At 33.8% G+C, this 25,582-nt stretch overlaps 1 protein-coding gene across 5 annotated transcripts in view; it reads right to left on the bottom strand.

The window, feature by feature from the left end:
• Positions 1-25,582, bottom strand: part of AFG2A (AFG2 AAA ATPase homolog A) — a 383,456-nt gene that overhangs the window by 224,735 nt on the left and 133,139 nt on the right. For all 5 annotated transcript variants that reach the window (XM_036922969.2, XM_057502600.1, XM_057502602.1 and 2 more), the window contains 3 exons: positions 25,192-25,245; positions 23,195-23,274; positions 2,975-3,101 (listed from right to left, as the gene is read on the bottom strand). In XM_036922969.2, the coding sequence (XP_036778864.1) occupies positions 2,975-3,101; positions 23,195-23,274; positions 25,192-25,245 (261 nt within the window). The remainder of the gene's footprint in view (positions 1-2,974; positions 3,102-23,194; positions 23,275-25,191; positions 25,246-25,582) is intronic.

The following is a 25,582-nucleotide window of genomic DNA, read 5'->3' as shown; positions in this document are numbered from 1 at the left end:
CTGGTACTTAAAACACTTATTTTGGATAATTAGGTGTCTTTAGAGCTGAAGCATTAAAGATAACATTTTATGAAGGATCAAAAATATGACTAGAACTTTGGCAAGATATTTCCCAAACTTTAATTTTTCAAACTCTGTGATGTTGAAGACCATCACTTAGGAGTTGCTGTTAATGAAACATAAAATCTGTCTCTAAGACAAATATTATTAGCAGGTAAGAAACACACAAAAACAGTACAAAAAGTCTGAAATGCAAAAAAGAAGAACCACTTCCATTCCTTTAATCTCCCACATCTGAAGAAAAATTCTGCCCCAAATCTAGTTAAGCATTTTCTCCAAGTGATCCAAGAGATCCACAGACCAAAGTATCATAAAAAGAATGAAGGTCATCCACCATTACTTTGGGGGTTTTGACATATTCTACGATAACCTTGAAAAAAGGCCCAAAACCTTAGAGCAGCCCAGTAACTTCCCTAGGATTATCTTAAAAATTTCTCAAGTTCTTTTGAACCAAGAGTAGTTAAAAACTAGGATAAATTATACCCTACAGTGAAACACAAATAGTTGGCATTCAATTTAGGTTCTATGAAGGAAAAAGTAAGCAAAACAGATTACAAATCAACAATTCCACTGTATTAAACAACAGATTTATAAAATGTAACACATATAAAGAACATGAAAACTGTACCCTTTAAAAAAGTTTAAAATTCATTTATCTTTTTCTATTTCAAGAGAGACTATATGTGTAATTCTAAGAAAGATATATCTGGACAAGGCAAGGCACAGAAAAGCTGCATTTGATGAAAGCTAATAGATTCCACAAAATAAGAACATTTCAAAGGAGCTACTTTGTAGCCAGTCATATGACAGACAAGGATAAGTTGGTTTGTGACAGAGTTAGAAGTTTTTCCTAGAATTCCAATTCTCCAGAAGAAAATTCAAATAGAGATGGGAGAAAAAGCTGAAAGAATGCTGTAGTAGGAAGTATTCTAGTACAGCCACAAGATTCTGGTCCCCTGGTGGACATACATAGTCTCCTAGGTACTAATAATATAGGTGCTAATCTAAGTGCTACTGCAAAGGGCTTTTACATATGTAATTAAGGTTCTGAATCAGCTGACTTGAAGGTGGAGAGATTTTCCTTGGTGGACCTGACCTGATCAGGTGAGACTTGAAAAAAAGACTGGACTTTTCCTGGCAGTGGAAGTTTAAAGCATGAGAGGTGTAAAATGGGATGGAGATTCTCCACTGCTATCTTTGAAGATGGAAGGGGCCATGTGGGTGGTCTCTAAAAGCTGAGAGTGGCTCCTACCTGACAGCTAGTAAGGTAGGAATTAGTGCTTAAGTAAGTAAGTTTAAGTGCTTAGTCTATAATCACAAGAACTGAATTGTTCCACAACCACAGCTTAGAACAATACCAGCTCTTAATGAGAATGCAGTCCAGCCAACATCTTGTTTTTAGCCTTTGGTGAATCCTTGAATAGACAACTCTGTTATGCCATGCCCGGATTTTGACCTACCTACACAAACACTAACAAATGGGTATTGAGTGAAGCTGTTAAATTTGAGGTAATTGATTACAAAGCAAGAGAAAACTAACATAAGCACTAAGCAGGTTAAGTCATACCATTTGATTTGAAAGAATCCAGAAAAGTTTATTGTAAGCCCAAAGCACTACTTCAAGAAATGCATCTAACATTGAAGACATATAATATTAAGAAACCAGAGAAAGTCACTATTAGATTTGGCCCTGTAGAAAAGGCAACTGAAGAAATTTTAGAGCTCATCAGCCATAGGGTAACCAGGAGACAAATGTGATAAAAATACAATGTGTTCTTACCAGGAGAAAGATAACTTTTCTGGATTTGGAGCCTTTATTTGTGAAACCAAAAAGCAGGATTAGGTAATCTTTAAGGGCTCTTTCAATACTTTCTATATAATGCTTGTTAAGATATAGTTCTGTCTTTTTTTATAGACATCAGAGATTCATGGGCACTGATCCAGATCCTATATGTGCTCAGAACTCATCTGGCTTATAAAACACTGCATCAGAAAGGGAACAATTTACTAAGGTCCAAAGCTTTCTTACCTATATTTGACCAAAGGGTCTTTATTACATAAGTACAGTATCTAACTCAACAAAAGCAAGGCTTTCTTCCCACATAAAAGCTCCTTTTCTGTCTTAAAAAGGATAATTTTTTAAAATCCCATTTTTAAAATTGAAAGTCTGTGTGAATGTGCAAAGGGAGGGAGGAGTTCATATGGTCATACACGAGGCAATAATATTAACAAAAAAGAGAAATTGGTTCATGCACTGAGAGTAAATTTATACTCTAAATTTATAACCCTGTAAAAAAAGTATATATTAAGTATAAAGTAGGCATTTAAAATTTAGTGGACTGCTTTATTAAACTATAACCTGAGGGAAAAGAGGTAGCAAGAGCCTGAAAGGGTTAATTTTGCACCTATATAACTTAATTAAGTGCTATAGCCTAAGTAACTTCTCAAGAGAACTAAAGTCCATTGTCATTTTAATTCTAATTACTCTGAAAACAACTGCTAGGCCAGGACTTCTAAAATTGTTGATAATAACTTGAGTCTAACTAGTGCTAAAGAACCAGAAATTTACCTTAATATGAATGAAAATGTTCAAAGCTTCTCAAAAATCAGTCAATGAAACAAAAAAAAGAATCTCAGAACTTAAATTCTCTAGAGAAATATACTGAAAGCTGATCCAACAATTAGGAAGGGGAAATCCAAAGGGTCACAAAACAGCTTCACAAATAGCAAACCATAAGCAATTGAACATGTAAGTTTTTCTCTGTTCTCTTCACTTCTTTCAGTTTAATATCTTTCAGTATCCTCTAAATGAAAAATTGATTAGAAAGTAATTTGACAGGGGAAAAAAAGCTGACATAATCAAATGATCCAGTTCTTGATTTTACAATGCCCACCCAGATGCCGCCTTTCTTACCTTGTCTATCCTATCTGGGCGGTTAGTAGCTGCCAAAATTGTCACATCCTTTAACTGTTCAATGCCATCCATTTCCGTTAAGAGCTGCGCCAAAACACGGTCGGCTACATTCCCAGCACCTGAAGAACTGATTTTTTTAAAACACAGTTTTAAAAATCTGATTACTTTCCCCAAAATACTCCATTATTTTTATAGATTGATTATTCTATAACAAAATTATGTCTGTTTCAAAAAATAAAATATGTTTCAGAATTTATTGTTGAATTATCACACCCCAAAACTAACTATATTCAAATCATTTATTTCCTTCCATCATCAGTCACATTCATTTTCTTTCCAATAATAAAATATAACGATCTAGGAAGCAAGACATAAGATTATTTAAAATTGTCCATCAAATACTTAACTATTTAATCTAATCAGCATTTACATTTTGCATGGCCAATATACTGAATGGAAATGGGAATAAAACTTCAGACAGAATACACTTCAGAGCAAGAGAAATTTTCAGGGATAAAGAGAGGCATTACATAATGATAAGGGGGTCAATACTCCAAGAAGACATAACAATCCTTAATGGGTATCAACTAACAGCGGAGATTTAAAATAGATGAGGCAAATATTGATAGAAGTGCAAGAGGAAATAGATGAATCCACTCTTCAGTTAGAAATCTGGACATTCTCTATCAAAATGGACAGATCCAGGAGGCAGAAAATAATCAGTAAGAACATACTTGAATGAAGTCAACAGTACCATCAGGCAATTGGATATAATTATGATCCATATACCACTTCATCCATCAATAACAGAATGCACATTCTTCTCATGGTCATATGGAACATTCATTCACCAAAATAAACTATATTCTAGGTCATAAAACTTACCTTAACAAATTACAAACATTAAGAATCATACAATGTGTGCTATCACACCACAATGAAGTTAAACTAGAAATCAATAACAGATAGTTGGGAATTCCAAAACATTTCGAAATTAAAAAGCACTCTTCTAAAATAACACACTGAAGAAATCACAACAGAAATAAAAAAAATAGCTTAAACAAAATGAAAATACAAGTTTAAATGAAAATGAAAATACAAGTTATCAAAATTTCTGTGATTTAGGGAAATTAAGTGAAAGCAGTGTTTAAGGGGAAATGTATAGCATTGGATGCATATATTAGAAAAAAAAGATCTAAAATCAGTTATCTAAGCTTCTACTTTAGGAAACTAAAAAAAAAAAGAGCAAATTAAATCCAAAGTGAACAGAAGGAAACAGTTAAAAATGAGAGCAGAAATCAATACTATTCATAATGGAATCAATAGAGAAAAATCAACAAAACCAAAAGATGGTTCTTTGGAAAGATCAATGAAAACAGTAAGCCTCTATCCAGGCTAAGAAAAAAGGGAAAAGGCACAAATTACTAATATCAGAAATGAAAGAGGGGACATTATTATGGATCTGGGCCTTAAATATTTAATAAAAGATATTCTGTGAATATACAGATATACTATGAAAACCTCTATGCAAATTTTCTCTCCAATAATGAAATATAAATTCAATCATCTAGATGAAATGGACCAATTCCTTGAAAGACACAATCTGTCAAAACTCACAAAAGAAAAAAGACAATCTGAATAGGCTTATATCAATTAAAGAAACTGAATCACTAATTAATAATCTTCCAAAACAGAAAGCATCAGACACAGATGGGTTTACTGGTAAATCCTACCAATCATTTAAAGAATATATTATACCAATTTTCTGCAATTAATTCTAGAAGATAGAAGCAGAGGGAATTCTTCTCAAACTCATTCTGAGACCACAATTATCCTACAAAACCAGACAAAGACATCAGAAGAAAACTACAGAGCAGTATCTTTTAGGAACATACAAAATATTAGCAAATTGAATTCAACAATGTATAAAAAGATTCATACACTATGATCAAGTGGGATTTATCCTAGGTATGTAAGGCTGGCTCAACATTTAAAAAATCAAGGAATATAAACTATTGCATCAACAGACTAAAAAAAAGAAAAATCACATGATCACATCAATAGATGTAGAAAATGCATTTGACAAAATCCAACCCCCAGTCATGACAAAAACTCAGCAAATCAGGAATAAAGGGAACTTCCACAACCTGATTAAAGAACATCTCAGAAAACTCTAACACACTTAATGGTAAAAACAAGAAACTTCCCCACTCTGATCAGGAATAAGGCAAAGATGTCCTCTTTCACTACCACTTTTCAACAACATACTAGAAGTACTAGCTAATGCAACTGGGCAAGAGAAGGAAATAAAATGTATAGAGATTGGGAAGAATAAATAAAACTGTCTTTACAGATGAAATAATTGTCTATGCAGAAAAGTACAAAATCATCAACACAAACTCTTTTCAACAAATAGAACTAGAACAACTGGACATCCACATGCAAAGGAATGCATCTAGACACAAACCTGACATTCCTCACAAAAATTAACCCAAAATGGGTAACACAGAAGAAAATCTAAATGACCTTAACTATGCTGATGACTTTTTAGATACAATACCAAAGCATGATCCATGAAAGAAATAACTGATAAGCTGTACTTCATTAAAATTAAAAACTTCTGCTGCAAAAGATACCATCAAGGGAATGAGATGACAAGACACAAGCTAGAAGAAAATATTTATAAATGTCTGAAAAAGGACAGTTAATGAAAATATAAAAAGAACTCTTAAAACTCAATAGTAAGAAAATTAAAAACCCAATTAAAAAATGAACAAAAGACCTAAACAAATACCTCACCAAAGAAATATAAAGGTGGCAAATAAACATAAGATGTTCAACCTCCTCGTATGTCATTAGGGAATCACAAACAAGAAATGGTAGAGGAATTTATAAAGATGAAGGGATATGTATTAGTCAGCTCAAACAACCATAACAAAATACCCTACACATTGGGTTGCTTAAACAACAATTTATTTTTTCATAGATCTGGAGGCCGGAAGTCTGAGATCAGGGTGGATCTCGGAGGAAAGCTCTCTCCTGCCTCACAGATGGCTGCCTTCTTGCTGCCCTCACATGGCAAAGAGAAATAGAGAGCAAGCTCTCTGGTATCTCTTCTTCTAAAGGGCATTTATCCCATCATGATAGCCACACCCTCATGACCTCTTCTAAACTTCTAAATTTCCTCCCAAATACCTCTTCAAATATTATCAGGGGTTAAGGCTTCAAAGCATAAATTCTGGGGGAACACAATTTAGTCCATAGCAGGGTGCAGAGAGGAATGAAAAAAAAAAAACAAAGAATAATAAATGGATAGTATTTCAGAAAACAAGAAGTTAACTATGTCAAATGCTGCTAAGTCAAGTAAAGGAACAAAAAATGTTGGCTGGATTCATCCATAGGAAGATTATATTCCCTAATACAGAGTTACACATACACTGAAAAATATTAACCTAACTGTACTATTAGGTAATGGTAAAATTCTTCAATTTGTGTTCCACCTAGAGGAGTCTGTGTAATATAACTAGTGCCAAATAAATGGACTACTTTCACCTTAAGGAAAATTCCTGGGCTCAAGTCATACCTTATTTTATATATGCTATTGCTTGCTCTGCCGTCCCCTAATAGGAACTATCCTTAGCTATGTCCTGTATACTCTCCCTTCCTCCTCCAGTTAATTAGTAAGACTGTGAGATGTCTTACTGGTAAGTGTGAATATATTAGCTGAGTTTGTTGAGAAGTATAAAAATAGCTACTAGGTTTTGTTTCAGATTAGGCTAAAAAACAAAACCTTTGTGGTATGGGGGAGGAGGATCCTGAGGAAAAATAAGGGGGATAATTTCATTAGGAAATGCAACAATTCATTCAATTCAACTCACTCATTCAACAAACATTCATTGTCTCAAAGGCCAGGCATAATTTTAGGAAATGGGAATGGAAAGATTAAGAAAGCAATCCCCACTACCTCAAGAATTTTGGAGTGCAAGAAGCAAAAATAAGATAAAACACACATTTGCTTGTTTTCCAAAACAAAAAAACACAAAATAGTTCTGGAAAGACTGACTTGGTAACTTTGAATTATATTTGCTCTCAGTTTAAATCAAGAATCTGGATATAATAAATGAAACTAAATAAAATTAGATTACGATGACTGCTTGAGACCCCATGAGCAATGAAGAGGCTATAACCTATAACAACAAATAATATATGTATAACAACAAATATACTATTATAACATTTATTTTTAGAAAAACAAGAGCAATCTCATAGCTATCAAAGTCAGGTTTAGCCCGGGTTAGTACTGAATCTGAATACCACTCAATACAGACTGTTATATGTGGTAAGAAAGAGGCTAAGAAAGAGTCTTTCATAGAGGCTAAGAAAATGACTTATTTTAACAAAATATGGGTTTATTATTACCCAATATTATTACCCAATTTTACTTTGCAAATTTTATAAAACCAAAAAATCCTGATAAATTTTAAAGGCATTCCAAATTTATATAAATTTTCATCACATAATTCAAATAGCATCTCAGTGTCTTACAGCCTTGGATTAATGTTACAAACATAAATTGTTGTACAAATTAACAGATTTAAAGCTGAAAGAATGACACATATAAGCTTCATTATAAGCACTTTTTAAATGAGATCTTATCAGGAAAAAAAAAAAAGAGCCTAAAAACTCTGCAACAATTTTTCATATTGAATCTAAATTTTAAGTCACAGAAAAGAAAAAATAATTTTAAAGGACTTTTCAAATGCCATTTTTATTTTTATTTATTTTTAAATTAATTTTTTATTAAAGTATCATTGACATACAATCTTATGATAGTTTTAAACATACAACATAGTGGTTCAACATTCACCTATATTATCTATCAAGTCCTCACCCCCTCCACTGTGGTCACAATCTGTCAACATAGTAAGATGTTATACAGTAATTAATTGTGTTCTCTGTGCTGTGCTACCATCCCTGTGACCTACCTATATTGTGACTGCAAACTGTAGTGTCCCTTAATCCCCTCTCCCTTCCCACCTGCCCTCCACAACCCCTCCCCTTTGGTAACCACTAGTCCCTTCTCAGTGTCTGAGTCTACTGTTTTGTTCCTTCTGTTTTGCTTTGTTTTTATACTCCACAAATGAGTGAAATCATTTGTTATTTGTCTTTCTATTTCACTGAGCATAATACCCTCTACCTCTAGATTTATCCATATTGTTTAAATGGCAGGATTTTTCTCTGAATGGCTGAATAATATTTCACTGTGTATATGTATATCTTCTTTACTCATTCATCTATTGACAGACACTTAGGTTGCTTCCCTATCTTGGCTATTGTAAATAGTGCAGCAATAAACATACAGGTGCATTTGTCTTTCTGAATCAGGGATTTTGTTTGCCTCAGGTAAATTCCTAGGAGTAGAATTCCTCAGTCAAATGGTATTTCTATTTTTAGTTTTTTGAGGAAACTCCATATTGCTTTCCACAATGGTTGAACCACCTTACATTCCCACCAGCAGTTTGGAGGGTTCCCTTTTCTCTGCATCCTTGCCAGCATTTGCTGTTTCTTGTCTTTTGGATGTTGGCCATCCTAACTTGTGTGAGGTGATATTTCATGTGGTTTTAATTTGCATTTCCCTGATGATAAGTGATGTGGAGAATCTTTTCACGTGACTGTTAGTCATCCGTTATTGTAAGAATTAACTTTATATTAATAAAAAGAGAAAAATATCATTGCTAACACTGCTTTAGACACTGAACTCAACATCAAGCATTGGGTATAGAGTCCGTATGGAGAAAAAGAACAATTGAGAAAACCTCAATAAACTCTGTTATCAATAAAATCATACTATATACATCCCTAATCATCCCATCCCCCCAAAATTCTATAGCCTATAAATGAAGGGAAAACAACAACAAAGGTTTCCTAGATTATTGTTTAGTCTTTATCCTTTCTTCCTTTTAGTTTCCTCTTAAGAAGGGGAGAGATGTTAAGGAATTCCAATCTGTAACAATTTAAGTTTTATCACATAATCTGGAAAGGGAAAGGATTGAGACAGTAAAAACAAAAATTCATATGAATTGTAGGAAAAAAAAAGTGGTGAACTTTAGCAGGGACCTGGAATCTATAAGAAAAAGACAAATAAAAATTCTAAACCTATAAACTGTAATAACTGAAATTAAGAATCAAAATAGAAATACTCTACAACTCAGTAATTCCACTTCTAAGTATTTACTCTAAGAAAACAAACTCATTCAAAAAGATATATGCACCCCTATGATTACTACAGCAATATTTACAATAGCCAAGATGCAGAAGCAACCTAAGTGTCCATCAACTGATGAATGGATAAAGAAAATGTGGTACATATATACAATGGAATATTACTCAACCACAAAAAAGAATGAAATCTTGACATTTGTGACAGCATATATGGACCTAGAGAGTATTATATTAAATGAAATAAGCCAGACTGAGAAAGATAAATACCCTATTTTACTTATATGTGCAATTTAAAGAAATAAACCAACAAAACAGAAACATAATTGACTCATAAATACAGAGAAAAAAAATAGGGGAGAGAGGTGAGTGGATGGGTGAAATGGGTAAAGGGTGATAACGAGGTACAATTTCCAGTTATAAAATAAGTTAAGTCATGAGAATGAACGTACAACATAAGGAATATAATAAGTCAACAACATTGTAAAATCTTGTATGGTGACATACGATAACTACACTTATTAGGGTGAGCATTTTGTAATGTATATAACTGTCAAATTACTATGTTAAACACCTGAAACCAATATACATATCAACACTGCTAAAAAAAAATGAGCTTAATAGGAATTAGACACAACAGAACAGACAATTATTTAATTGGACTACAGGTTAGTAAAAAAATTACCAAACTGATGCACAAAGAGAAAACAAAAGGATGAAAACAAAAGAAATATATAACTGCCTTGCCATAAGGTGAGATGAGAGAATGGAATAGAAGCTATGTTTCAAGAAATGAGAATTTCCTAAAACTATAAAAGAAATCAAAGGGATCAAGAATGGAGTCAGGATTCTCAAATGCTAAAGCCAATAAAATTATTGCTCACTAGAGAACATATCTGTGACCAACATTAGTGTTTAATGTTTATTCCAAAAGTTTTCTTTGCAAAATAGTTTCTACAATCAGCAGCTAATATTGAAACAGGTATAAACAGGATATTTCTGAGTTTTACATACCAATTCCCTTAGTAATAGACACTGTAGATTTTATGGCACCATTTTTTGCATTCATACCAGTAAGTGCTCACTCATTTAAAATGTCAAGAACATATCCAAGTGTTGTAGGTCCTATTTTGCTTTTTCTTTATTTACCTGTCCTGACAAGCCCAATGTGAATTTCTTTTAAAATGAACTACCTTGACTAGGAAACCTACATACCTGGGAAGGGATTGGTTTTCTTCAATGCAGAAGAAGTAGTAGGCATAACAACATGAAGGAAAATGAATTTGGGACAGGAGGAAACAAATATAAAAGGCTTTTATTTCTCCTTTTTATTGCAAAGTTCAGGGAAAATATGAATTATATTTTGAGCAAATAAATATGTTGAAGATAATAACACTATGGGGACAATAACTACAGTTCTGGCTCCTCAGTAGTCACTTCTTTAAAATTAAAAAAAAATTTTCTTAAAGAAAAGATGATTTTATATTTTAGAAACTTCCAAGCATGAGAACAAATACTTAAATAAGGTATAATTCATGAAAAATAAAATCATTTGGAATATTAATTTTGTCAATATTTTGTTTCAAAAAATAATAATCTATTATAATGACCCAAGTTGTAAGTTATAAAAACACTAAAATTATTAGTATCTTTTCATAAAGGTTAGAGTAGGAAAGAAAAAGGAGATGGGCTGGGAAGGGTAACTGCACTTTTTAGTTTAAGAAAAATAGTGTTGATATCTCATGTTTTAAACAATTAAAAAAATTTGTACATAAACCTTTTATATAACTCCAAATAAAATCTGTTGATATTATAGTGATAAATTTATCTACAGAACACATCTATGAAAAAAAAAAACAAAAACACATTTCTGTCCTCTGGAAAGAACTTGGTTTTTCCTTAAGTAAATGCATTACTATTTTTTAAAATTTTGCTATCATTAATGTACAATTACATGAACATTATGGTTACTAGACTCCCGGTATTATCAAGTTCCCACCACATACCCCATTACACTCACTGTCCATCAGCGTAGTTAAGACGCTATAGAATCACTACTTGTCTTCACTGTATTATACTAGCTTCCCCGTGTCCATCCCCTACAATATACGTGCTAATGGCAATGCCCCCTTTTTCCCCCTTATCCCTCCCTTCCCACCCATCCTCCCCAATCCCTTTCCCTTTCATAACTGTTAGTCCATGCTTGGGTTCTGTGAGTCTGCTGCTGTTTTGTTCCTTCAGTTTTTTCTTGGTTCTTTTACTCCACAGATGAGTGAAATCATTTGATACTTGTCTTTTTCTGCCTGGCTTATTTCACTGAGCCTAATACCCTCTAGCTCCATCCAGGTTGTTGCAAATGGTAGGATTTGTTTTCTTCTTATGGCTGAATAATATTCCATTGTGTATATGTACCACATCTTCTTTATCCATTAATCTACTGGTGGACACTTAGATTGTTTCCATTTCTTGGCTATTATAAATAGTGCTGTGATAAACATAGGGGCGCATATTGAAAGGAAAGGAGCAACACACAGCAGCAATTCACCGGAGAATTCCGCTTTATTGGGGAAAGGTGCTGGGTTATATAGGAAGGGGCAAGGGGTGGTTGTGGTGTTACTTCTATGGGGCTGGTGGCTATTGGCTAGGTGCTGGGAGGGGGAGTGGGGAGAGAGGTGATAGGTCTTTAGGTGGTGCCTTCGGGAACTGAGGACCCGGAAGAGTAGCCGGAAGTTCGCCATCTTACTGGTGGGGGCCTTTCACATATGTCTTTTTCAAACTGGGCTGTGGCATTCTTAGGGTAAATTCCTAGGAATGGAATTCCTGGGTCAAATGGTGTTTCTATTTTGAGCTTTTTAAGGAACCTCCATACTGCTTTCCACAATGGTTGAACTAGTTTACATTCATTCCTACCAGCAGTGTAGGAGGGTTCCCCTTTCTCCACATCCTCACCAACATTTGTTGTTGTTTGTCTTTTGGACACTGGCCATCCTAACTGGTGTGAGGTGATATCTCATTGTGGTTTTAATTTGCATTTCTATGATGATTAGCGATGTGGAGCATCTTTTCATGTGCCTGTTGGCCATCTGTATTTCTTCTTTGGAGAAGTGTCTGTTCAGCTCCTCTGCCCATTTTTTAATTGGCTGATTTGCTTTTGGTTTGTTGACGTGCATGAGCTCTTTATATAATTTGGATGTCAACCCCGTATCAGATATGTCATTTATGAATATCAGATATGTCATTTATCCCATACTGTAGAATGTCTTTTTGTTCTACTGATGGTAGAAGCTTTGCTGTACAGAAGCTTTTTAGTTTGATACAGTCTCACTTGTTCATTTTTGCTTTTGTTTCCCTTGCCCGGAGAGATATGTTCATGAGGAAGTTGCTCATGTTTCTGTCCAAGAGATTTTTGCCTATGTTTTTTTCTAAGAGTTTTATGGCTTCATGACTTACATTCATGTCTTTGATCCATTTTGAGTTTACTTTTGTGTATGGCTTTAGACAATAATCCAGTTTCCTTCTCTTGTATGTAGCTGTCCAGTTTTGCCAACACCAGCTGTTGAAGAGGCTGTCATTTCCCCATTGTGTATCTGTGGTTCCTTTATCGTATATTAATTGACCATAAATGCTTGGGTTTATATCTGGGCTCTAGTCTGTTCCATTGGTCTACAGGTCTGTTTTTGTGCAAATGCATTATTTTTAATAAATAAATTCCAATATAACCAAAGTCTTAAAGTAAAGAAAATAATTAATGTTAAACTGGTCTTTAAAAAAAAAAAGAATTCTTGATAATAAGCAGAATTATATCATATTCTACATATTGCATTTTCCTATATAAAATATTCTATATGCTTAAAATCCCAGCTATGTTATACAGCTGACAATAACATTTTGATCACTATATATTTGAAGAATCTACCAAAATCAGAGATTTTTTAGATTCCTTGTTCACCTCATTGGGCTAACTTAAAAATAATTTCAACAAGGTTTTCTCTGATTCTCATAAATAAAATTAAACTCCCCTGTTTCTGATAAACCTTTTATAGCAAAATCAAAGCTCAATATAAATTCTGTTTACACAAGACAGTTTAGCTGTGACTTACAGCCTCAAGAAAATGGGAGAATTCTTATCTCTCACAGAATGCTGGGAGGGAAAACCTTCATAAATATAAAAAATACCCCCTGTTCACTGTTCATAGATACCTACAGTATCTTTTAGACACTGTACTAATAATAGGTGACATATATTTAACTTGCTCTGTGTCAAGCATCACATGTATTAATTCATTAATCCCAATAACAGCACTGTGAAGTAGACACTTTTACTTTCATTTTATATATAGGGAAACTTTAGCACAGAGAAGTTGAGTAACTTGATGATTCTACAGCTAGCAAATGGCAGAGGCAGGATTTAAGTATACATGTGCTTGATTCCGGAATCTATACCTTTCTGTAATACTATAAAGGATAAATAACTTTAAAGAATTTTGTAAACCAAATATATAATGTGCCAAAGTAAAGATGAGATATCTATGATGGCCATCTTTTAAATCAGCACTCTGGGGGGAATGGTACTTATTTCAGTTGAAAGGAACACTAAATTGTACTGAAGAAATGCATGCTGATAAGAAATAGCCACCAAAATTTGAGAAATGAAAGCAAAACTATTTGGTGAATGTCAAGAATTAATAATGCTTTAAATTTTCTATCTTACCACTGTATGATAAACTATACTGTCAATTATGATCAACATTCACTATGAACCTAACAGTAGATAAGCTATTTTAGGTTAACAACATATTCTATAAAAGTAGACAGATGTGCATAGTGAGTTATCCTCACCAGCTGTCCTAGAGCTGTGTGAGCAGCATGTGTTCTTCATAACTGTAGCTTTGTATCAACTGTTAACGTAGAGGATGACATAAAAATAAGTATTTTTCCATTTTGCCATCATTTCCCAGTAAAAACTCCAAGTGAACATAGGCAATAATCATTACACTTGTATAGTTTTGACTCAAACACAATGTTTGAGAAACAAGTCATCCTAAACTTACAGTTCAATTTACTCTCTGCTAATGCAATTTTTTTAAGGGAACTTCTTCTAATCCTAGATCTTCTCCCACTGTTGTCATAAAGATAATCCAACAAAAAAATAAGGAAAATTAATACATGTCAGTTCACGCTTATTTTCTGACAAGATGCTAAAAACTGAAGCTGAGAAAATGCTTCTATAAACATGCATTTTCCTACTACCACAGATACAAAAATAGTAACACAGACTAAAATTATGTAGTAACTATAATACATGAAAATTTTAAAATCATTGCAGTAAAACCTTCAATGATTAGTATTCATTGGAAAGACTGCTTTGAACTTGGGAAAAAGCTTTGATATTTGATAAGCTTGGGTTTAAATCCCAACCTTACATTTACTTTTTTGTGTAAATTTGCAGAAGAGTAAATTTACATCTTTGAGCTTCAGTTTTCTCAATCAAAACATGGAAAGACTCACACCTTCCTCAAAATTAAATAAAATGTATAAAGGATCTAGCACAAAGGAAATGCCAATAGATAAAGTAAAAGCATTATCATTATTATAATTATTACCACTATAACTGGCTTAATAAATCTATAATCTTTTTAAGTAATATTGAAATTAAACTAACAAAGGAGTACCTGACACATAAATGTTTACTGAAATACAGCATTGACATATGTATGGTAGAAGATTTTCAGAAGTTGGGATAACACAGGTCAGTAGATAAATCCAGAATCACACTGCCATTTCCCTACTAACCCTTACTTACAATATGGTAGAAAGTATCAAATTAAATTCCTTAAATTGTACCACAAAACTACCAACACAACACTAAGAACTGCTCCTCTGAAGCCCTTCATAACTACTAGGCATGACCAAAACTGTGAGCCTAATAAACTAAGACACTTTTTGTTTCTGTAAGATGTATTGGATTTCTATACATTGATAGAGTTCTTTACATTTTAGTCTGAACTGTATATTAACTATTCAAATGTAGTAATAGCTTAGTTCTTCAGAGTCCCTAAATGACTTATTTTGAATAGCTAAAATTTCCAGACAAGGATATTTTTACCCTTCTCAGGTTTTATATTTAAGAACTTTTTTTTTGTAAAAGGAAAACCTTCTAAAACAGATAAAACAGAATCTTTTCATTAACATACTACAAGACTATGCTCAAATGCAAAAATGCTTGGCTCAAGAAACAGACTCATGAAAAGAAAATCTCCACTTCTTTGGTTTCTTGGGTCTATTCTCTTTATCTGTTCTTTCTACCCTTTTTTTTGTGTCTTCTAAATGAGCTTTGGTCAGGGGGTACTGGGACTGGTTCAGGATCTTCATTTATATGCTCTAAGTGTGGATACATACACAATTTGGAACCTAGTGACTTGGTGCTTACTTACCTAAGACTCGGTTTGATTCTCCTACTATAAAATAAATGTGGCTCAGTGGTCTTTTGGGCACAGGGTAACATGGCAGCTTTTCTACAAAATTAATTAGTATTATTTTCAAAATGTTTTCTCATCAACCAAAAAGTATGATCTTCATTATTGTTGCTATCCTATGATTACTGTTGCTATCAGTTCCACTAAACAGAGTATCTATCACTTCTGTATTCTTAGGACAACTGACAGTTTTGAGAGTCCAGACCCACTTTTATAGCATGTACCAAAACCAATGAACACTTAAAAAAATAAAAATCACTTAGCACTTCATTGATTTTTTTTGGAGCTCTTTGACAGATAAATGTATTCTGAAGCTTGTAAATGATTCTTTATAATGAAGATGATGATGCTTCTATTAATATAAATGCAGGTGAAAAAATTCTAAAAGACAGTCTCAGTGTTTAATTTTGAAAGAAAATTGGTTCACAAATGACACTAAGACATGACAAAGTCAGACTTTGCTGACAAGCAGCTTAGTGAACCTAATCTCTAGTTTCACTGAGCCTTCATTCCCTTATTCGAAAAATAAATGTCTGGGTGCTTCTTTGCTAGGCACTCTGCTGGACAGATGAGGTAATAGGATGAAGACCTTATTGTTCTCTTGAGGATTTCATAATTATTGGCATGCATGAATGAGGGGAGTTGAATTAGATAATCCATATATAGGTTGTTCTAGGTTTCAAAATTCTGTGATTCTGGATTGAGCATTTATAGCACCTAAGTAGAGTTATTTAATTATTTTTAATAAAAATATTCATATTTAGAAACTTATTGATACCTCTGGGCACTTCTGAACATAAAGAAGTGAAATTCATACTTGTCCAATTTGCTGCCTGTTCTAAGAGGAAACAGTGGCTGTAATTTATGTTGAAGACTAGGTGAAGGGAATTTTCTGGATTCCCTTTACCCATGCTGCCTCTGCCTTTATTTCCACAGATCACTGAAAGCTAGCTGGAGAACAGCAGAGTGAAAATGTTTTATGGGCTGAGAAATATTTTTGGCTGACTTTCAAAGCTGCAGGAGGAAACAAAAACCATAAAACTGACATCCCAGGAAATCAAAACCAACTCCAAGAAAAAAGTTTAAAAACAAATGTGTAATCACTAACATAATGAAATGATTTTATAAAACTTTATTATCTGCTAGAGATAGGCAACACAACAATGGGAAAAAAATGTTCCATTGTAGAAAATATTGAAGCTGGACTTTCTCAAAACATTAATTCTCTTTTCCCTTCAGAAGTCAAGCCCCTTTTCCAAATTATTAATATTCAAAAGTCACATAGAGCCATTGGCCAAAGGAACCTGATGGTATCTTAAAATGGGTCAGTAAACTATAGGCACAAATCAAATCTGGACAGCCAACTCTTTTTTATTTGATTACACATTCCCTATGGCTGCTTTTGCACTGTATCAACAGAGATGAATAACTGCAATAGAGACTGGATAGCCCAAAAAGCTGAAAATATTTACTGATCGGCCTGTTATAGAAATGGTATGCCAACTCATATCTTAAAGAAACCGCATGATAGTAATTATTGAACTGATTTTTCAATAAAAAATATCATAAAAATAATGTATTTCCTTTTCACCCTCTCCAAAACAGTGAAATAAAATGCCCCATCATCCCTTCAGATAATTTCTAAATTATAGGCCAACACTTATATATCCAATTTAAATTCAAATTTTTTTCCAGTATATATTCTAAAATGTTATGAAGAGTTCCAAATGGTAGGCATCTGAATTCGTATCTTAAAATCTACCTCCCATACACCCCCAGTCATAGGCTTAGAAGAAACCTAAAAAAGACCTAAAGAAGGCTAGCCAAACATACATCACTCTGATCATAACCATTAGCCATGATATTTTTCTAGGTGCATGTACAATGCAAACAAACTTTCACTTTAAAGGCAAGATAGCTACAGTAAGAGACCTAAACAAAAAATAATTCCCAATTCCTGGTATGATCCAGGCCATCCCTATTAGGAAAGTCATACCTTTACTCCGTACTATCTATAATACTTATCCACAATGCATACAACACAAAACAAAAAATATTTGTACAACTCTGCTCTACTTTATAAAACTATTATAATGAAAAATCCATTACACATTTCTATTTCTTCTTTTGCTGTTTTCCCACACATTTCTGCTTAATATTAAACGTTTACAAACATGAAAACTCCATATATATCTAAGGCTATTAAATATAAATTAGGAAAAGCTGCATACCAGGAAAAAGGCAGTGAATTAGCAACTTGAAACAGATATAGAAAATAATAGTGGTTCAAAGTATTTATAAGTTGTTGTTAGTTACTTGCATTAAAAATATTGTTTAAATATTTAACTACATTAGAACTTTTACCATGACATAAACAAACTTTTCTTTCCCAAATCCTGATAGTATAAAAGGCAGTAGTCATACAGTACAAAGAGCACTAAATCAGAAGACATGAGTCTTGTCTAGGCCACAAAGGAGTCGTGTGCCTTTTCTCTTAAAATCTAAGGGCTTCTGGTCCTTCTGAAGAATAAAAGGTTATACTTGATGACTTCTGAGAACTTTTCCAGCTATAAAATTTTATGATTTTATGAAATTTTAAAAACCACCATAAAAAACACATTAGAAAAATTTATAACCCTCCCTGGAGAAGTGATATCTACAAAAATTTATTTTGGTGCTTAATGTCATGAACTCACTGAATTTACCTGAAATTTGGATATGGTACACAAGAGTCTACCCCATTTTCTCATTGTTATTTTAAAACTCAGAGCACTTTTCAGAATATTGCTAAATCTGGAATCTTCATTTTCAATGAAAGCTGGCTCAGAACTTCTTACTTTTCCCCCAGCCACTCCAAATAGAAACCAATTCTGGACTAGAACATACAGAAACAGCTATATATAAGAAAGCAGTTATTAGTATCACAGATTCTTCAATACCTCCACAGAAGGTATCATTCTCTCAGTGGACCTTTAACTTAGCACTTAATCTTTTTCATTCTTCCATATATTTAATCATCTTTGTTACATTCTAGTAACAAAATGATATCCCACTTTTTATATAATAACATTAGTTTGTAAAATAATATAGATCTTCTTGCTCTCTCAAATAACAATACTGCCTTTGTGCAATTTCTAAGTGTAGGGTAAATTGCAGTATTTCCAGAATCTCCAGCCTGGCCTTAGTCTATTTACAATATTAATAGGTGTTTCTTCCTGCATCCTCTGGGGAGAGAGGCTGTTCTCTCCTCCCCTCTGCTGCATCATTGGTTCTGGCACCTGTCAGTCTCTAGGGATTCGCCTGTGGAGTTTCTCTAGAAAGGTGAGGGCAGGGAGGGAAATGCAAGGTGGGCTAGAGGGAATGAAAGGAGGCAGGCCTCCTGTGAGCAGTAAAAGGGTTTCTACCAATCTAGCTTTTCCCTTCACTGATTTCCATCACACTGGTTTATTCGCACCAGCCGGGAATATGTTTCCCCCTGGAGCTACACTAGGATTCATACTACTGCCATATTTAAAATTTTTGAAATCAGGATGTCTCATGGAGTTGGTGATTTCTCATCAGTATTTCACAGTTTAAGGCTATATTTTTCTTCAGTAATCGTACATAAAATAATGAGGTATCTACAACTTATGACACCTTTTGACAAAATACCATAGTGCCTGCCATTTGTAGAATATGTTTTCTAATTTTCCCAATGCTTCAGTTTCTCCCCCCAAAAAATTGTGAACTACATTGAAGCAGGATTCATTTCCATCTCTATTACTCTATTTCTATCTCTATGGAAATTATTATTATTTTAAGAATATCTATTCAGACATTACAGGAACACTAAAGCTTTTTAAGCAGTTATTAAATGCTAGTCACTATGTGAAGCACTTTATAGGTAATCAATTCCAATAATTTAGAAGTTGTTACTACTATCATCTCAATCTAACAAATGAAGAAACTAAGCTTAGAGCAGTTAAGGAATTCCCCTAGGTTCTGTATACTGTTTTTATTCCCAACACAAAGCCTGCTGCAGAATGAGCATTCACAAACATTTACTGAATGAGTGAATGCTTGCAAAGGAGTCTTACAACAGTCCAGTTAGCCAGATCAAGTCCTTACTAATGCAAGCCACAGAGAAAATGCACAATAAATATAAGCTTGAAAGGTTAATTAACTACTTAGACCTAGAATCCTGATATCTGTGGGGTAGTAGTCAAGTCAAAGAGTGGCTCAGAGTATCTGCTCTGGAGTGGAAATAACTGAATTCAAATCCCAGCTCTGCTCTTAGTGATACAGAAACTTGAATAAGGAATTGATGCAGCAATACACCTATGTTTTTTCTGTAAAATAGAAAAGAGAACAGGTCCTACACCTCCTCCAGGGTTGTTGGGATAATTAGAAGTCCCCACAGCAAAAGGCCATAACAAGGTGAGTGAGGTCCAAATAGAGGGAGTCATGTTATTTGGAAGTCAATTAAACAAATAAGATGGGCCTCTCCAGCTAATGGCTGTAAGTTCCAGGCATATGTTCCTAGTTCCAAATCTCTTCTAGTTCTACTTGAAGTCTGGCAGTACAAGGCAATCAGCACCAGCTGATGAGGACGATTCAGGATACTGTGATGAGCTGGAGTGTCCAAAACAGGAAGTTTTTCTAGGAATCTCCAGTTACTCAGCAGCCATTTCCTCAATCAGAGGAGACTAGTCCAAGAGGGTACAGTATACGGGGAATCACCCTACCTGTCTCCACTTCTGAGGACAGGACTGCTGCTTAAGACAAGGCTGACTGATGACTGACTGCCCAGCTTGCACTCCCCTCCCCACCATAACTTTGAAAAAGCTAGCTGGGAGGTGAGGCATAGTGCTAGAGCTAATTGTGTAATAATCTACTTTGTGTTCACGCAGGGGCCTTTCTGTAAGTTTTTCCTTTACCTGTAAAGCACTTAAAACAGTTTCTAGTACATAAAAGGCACTGAACGAATGCTAATATCATCATTAGCCATGTATAATTAAAATACCTTCCCTACCTCAGTGCCTTACTTGCTACCATATTATCTATTTCCAAAGAACTATTTTAACAGCATTTTTAATTTCCCAAATGTTAGAGAGACCATTGAAACATTCTGTAAAGCCAATCTTACATTTCCTCTGACTCACAGTGTGAAATAAGGCAAAAAATCTTATTAAAAACACCCATAATTTAAATAGGCATATAGAAAAAGAGAATAAATATCAGCCATGTTTATTTTTCAAGTCCCAAAGAAATTTAAATGGGGCAGGGAGGAGGAGAAAATAGTGCTGTAGTTAGACACTTTTATAAGCATAAAAAAATCTCTTTCTGAAAACACAAATGTTTTTTAAGCTACGCAAACAGTATGTCTATGCTGTATTTACAGTGTGCTAGTTGTAATCCTCAGTTTCATGGCTAATTTGAGTAACTTCAAGTAGTCAAAATAATTGACAACACACGCAGGACAGTAAGGACTAGCTTATATCATAATTCTCTGCTCAATTTGTTAAACATCTTAAGTTTTGAAATTAAAATATTGATAAGAAGAAATAGTTTCCTCATGCACTGTCATTTTTGGACTAATCACATGGGTTTGAGCTGAGTATTATCACAGAAAACAGATAACTTTGAAGAAACGAAAGCAAAGACTATTTTACAGCCTAATGTTATATAGAAATGCCTCCTAGTTTATGCAATTTTTGTCATTCGATGTTTTCTATATTTTAACAACACATAAAATTTGTTTAGTGTCTTTGGAATTTTATAAGCTTGGCAGCTATCAGATGTTTTTTCAATTTCAAAAAATTGTGTTCAATTCAAATAGCTGAAGAACAAAAACATATTGAGGTTTTATTTGTTTTACTCTTCAGGTAACAGCAATCTAATTAGATAAAACAATCACTTCTAGGCAATGCTGGCGCATCACACAATTAGGGAGAAAAAGGAACAGAAAATACAATACATTCCCAGATTCTTCTGGCTATAAAAAACAAACTATATAAGACTTAGTGCAACTGAAGTACAACAAACTCTCCACTTTGGACTATAACTGTTACACTTGCTCATCAGCCTCATCTTTGTTTTCTGGAATGCCAACTTGACAAAAATTTTTCTATACCAAAGAAACAGCATAGAATTTACTTGTACTTGATTTGAACAAGCCACTGAGGGAGGGAGGTACACAATACCCGATAGGAGGAAGAGTATAACAGGAAATGATATCTAGGGGCTGCAAATCATTAGCCTCTCTAATACATTTGCAAATTCCTACTGAGCCAAATTGCCTGCAAAAACATGATTATTTCTACCAAGTGGCTTGTCTGGTTTCTCACATCATTTTATTTCAAAAGCATTTTATGAGAACTCTGCTACATATTCTACCTCCCATCTGGTTCATATTTAACAATGTTTCCCACCCTGCTCCTTTTTAGGCTCCAAAACAGATGTCTCTGATGTCACATAAATGTGGCAGATCATACTACTTCAGTAAACTTCTCTGGCTTCTTTTTCGTCTCCTGTAGTTAAGGTGAACTTGAACTATTTATAACCTTTTATGCTATCTCACCTCAGAAATAATAAAAGGGCTCAAGTATTTTAACTCATAAAATGAAAAGACTGTAGGTATTTCCAGGACACTGCACCAATGGGTGAGGTGAAGAGCTGGGCAGCCTATCTTCTAACGGGTTTCCTAATGACAGTTTAAATTCTCATCTGATGAAGCAGCTTTACCCAAGAAATAAGAGAACAGCAATGCCTCTTACTGAATTCATACTGGGGATTTATAAGGTGCCTTCTTCCATCACTGTAATTACCATCAACAGAGCTTTCATAATCAATATATACAACAGGAAGGTTGTATATACCCAAAATACCCAAATTAACCTTCTTCAATATGAAGTACTTACAGTACACATTCCTTAAAGGCCTTCTAAACTTGCAGAGAAAAATTTGACTTATTAAATTCATACTTACAAACAGTTCTGAGATGTATTTTTTTATACACACACACACAAACACAGTACACACACACACACCTGTTTGAAACGGTATTATAAATAATCCTTTTTATAGCCTGAAATTCAAAAACAAAGCTATTAATACTAATTTTTATTCTATTTTAACCAATTATATTTTAGGAAACATAATTTAGTCCAGAGAATACTAAAATCGTGTAATAACACTTTATTATAATTGGTTTCTAATTGTATCATATAATTATGCTTAATCAAGCTTTGTTTACAGTTTTAATCATATGCTTGTAACAACTCAAATTTTGATAGACAGTGCTAGGGATCTTTATAGATAATAAACTATAAAAATTAACTCAAATGCCCCAAGTGGATATCAGTGTTTAAAAGAAAAAAAAAAAACCTGTATATGAAAGTACTATAAAGTGATCACAAATAATTTAATAAGTATAAGAAGTGAAAAATGCTTTCTTAGGCCTAACATATTAATAAAATCAGTAACAGAAATGCTATTTACACTGTTATTGCTAATATTTAATAGAAGTCCTATTAATATTTCTTACCTGCCCCTTTCAACTGCTAAGGCATCAAGTTCATCAAAGAAAATAATGGAAGGAGCCACCGCTCTTGCTTTTCGGAAGATCTGGTAGAAAGAGTGTCACATTAGCTAAAGATCAGAAAATTCCAGAAAACTCTAGAGTTGGTTTTAGATTAAGAACTATATTTAGAACTAAATTCATTAAGTCCAAGTCAACCAGCCCAATCACTTTGTATATGACCTATAAAGATGTAGACACACTTCACAACGGATGCAAGAGTATCTTCTTCCACAGAGCTTACTTGCGAACAGAGACAAGACACAAACACATCTTCATAGAGGTATGTTGGAGGCAATCTGGTTAAGCAATCAACCTCAGTTAAAATCCCAGGTCCACCACTTAGTAGTTGTGTGATCTTCCACAGGAAACTTTCCTACTCTAAACTTCAATTTCCTCGTCTATAAAATGGAGATACTGATAATTGCCTGCCTCAGATGATGTATTTTAAGAATGAAGAAAAAAGAAGGCAAAACATTTAACACAATGCCTAGAACACAGTAAAAGCTCAATAAATGATAGGTATTATTAACTATCAAACACAGGTTTAAAAGAAAAACCATAAATGTGTAAAATCAGCCATCTCTTAGCATATAAAATACCCATAAACCCAAAAGCAACACACCTTGCACATTTCTCTGAAGACTGTATGGGAAAGCAACAGTTGAATGTTAACACCAGGAATAGAGAAATGGCAAAAACTTGGAAGTTGGTCAGAACAGTTGGTTAGACAAGAAGTCAATTAGACTACCAACATCAGAGATCGGTCAGACAGCCATGGGAGCAATAATATGTGGAAGCGGGCTAGAAAAAGTCAGCGTAGGGACTGTAATGGGGGTTGTGGGGGGAATCGGTGAAGGGGGGAGCCTAGTAAACATAATGTTCCTCATGTAATTGTAGATTAATGATACCAAAATAATAAATAAATAAATAAAAGTAAAATAATAATTAAAGCATCAAAGAAACAATAAAAAAAAAGTCAGCATAGGTAGAAAGAAATCCAAACATAGGTTATCTGTAAGCCTAGGCACACATTTTCTGATCACAAGTATCATGACCATAAAACAGAAAACAGTTACCAAAATGTAAATATTCATAAACATGACTTTTTCATATTTAATCGGTAATGGTGCTGTCATTACCAGTTAATGTTTTATATGATTACCATCATCTACATTTTAAAGGAAAAAAATAGGACACAAAGTAAGTCGAAATTTTTTTCTCAGATGAAAAACTATTCCAATCTCTAATACTCTTGATCGGTACCCAGGTATTTCACAAATGGAGACCATCCATTCCATTGTTGTCTCTGTGCTCTTGACCCTTCTGTGCTCACATGAAGATATGGGTGTCTGTGTGAGGCAGGCCAACCTCTGCTTAGGAAAGTCAAGACCTGTGATCAAATTGCTGTAGTTAATGGACTCTGGTGCCTTGATTTTGCAAGAATTTACCAGTTGTGTAGCTTCCACAAAATGAAAGAATGGCCTATCAATCAGGCACTGGCTTTACAACTCAGAAGAGGGGGATGCACTGTCTAAATCACCAGGCAAAGGTACAGTAAGTCAAATAAGGGGGAGCACAGTGCCATTGTCATGTACTAAGTTTTTTCTACTTAAAGGACTACCTGGTTAAAGGATTTAACTCTCATTCTGAGCTCATGAATTCTTTTAAGTATAAACATATCCTTTTCTTTTCTTTTTTAACGAAATGCTGGTAGTTCAAAAAATCTTTAGTTGGTAAAACTAATGGATGGTAATATTATGATGTATAAAAAGTACTCTTGATGGCCAAAATTGTATTTTTCAGTAATAAAATTGTATTTGCCTGAAGAAAAATACATCATTAGAATCTGGATTTGGAAAATTTCAAAATCTGTAACCCCAAGCAGAATGCAAACCATACAGAAGGACAAAGGAGATAGGAGGTTCTCCTATGCAGAGTTCTACTTTAAGGCATAATCTTACCTCTCTAACTGCTCTTTCAGATTCACCAACATATTTATTCATTAATTCAGGCCCCTGCATGAAAAGAAAACAACTGTTAAATGTCTTTATAAATACAGCCACATGTATGTCATTCAATGAAAAAGAAAATATATATGTAAAAGAAAAGAGGGAAAAAAAGCAGAAAAATCTGCTTTTAATTCAATTAGTTTCTTTAGCATGCTTATTTCCATTGGGTGTTACTTATGCCTCAAAAATTAAAGCCATTCTATGTTCCAAAAACTACACAATTCAAAGGAAAGGCCATGGGCAAACACCATAGTTTAACATCTTGTTCATCATCTGTCTATGCATCAATCCACATTTTGACTATAAATGAGGCATGGTGCTAGGCAGTGAAGAAAGAATAGTC

Source organism: Manis pentadactyla, chromosome 5 (assembly GCF_030020395.1).
Source record: "Manis pentadactyla isolate mManPen7 chromosome 5, mManPen7.hap1, whole genome shotgun sequence".
NCBI classification, from domain to species: domain Eukaryota; kingdom Metazoa; phylum Chordata; class Mammalia; order Pholidota; family Manidae; genus Manis; species Manis pentadactyla.
The sequence above is the reverse complement of the archived record's forward strand: the minus strand, read 5'-3'. Positions and strand labels throughout refer to the sequence as shown.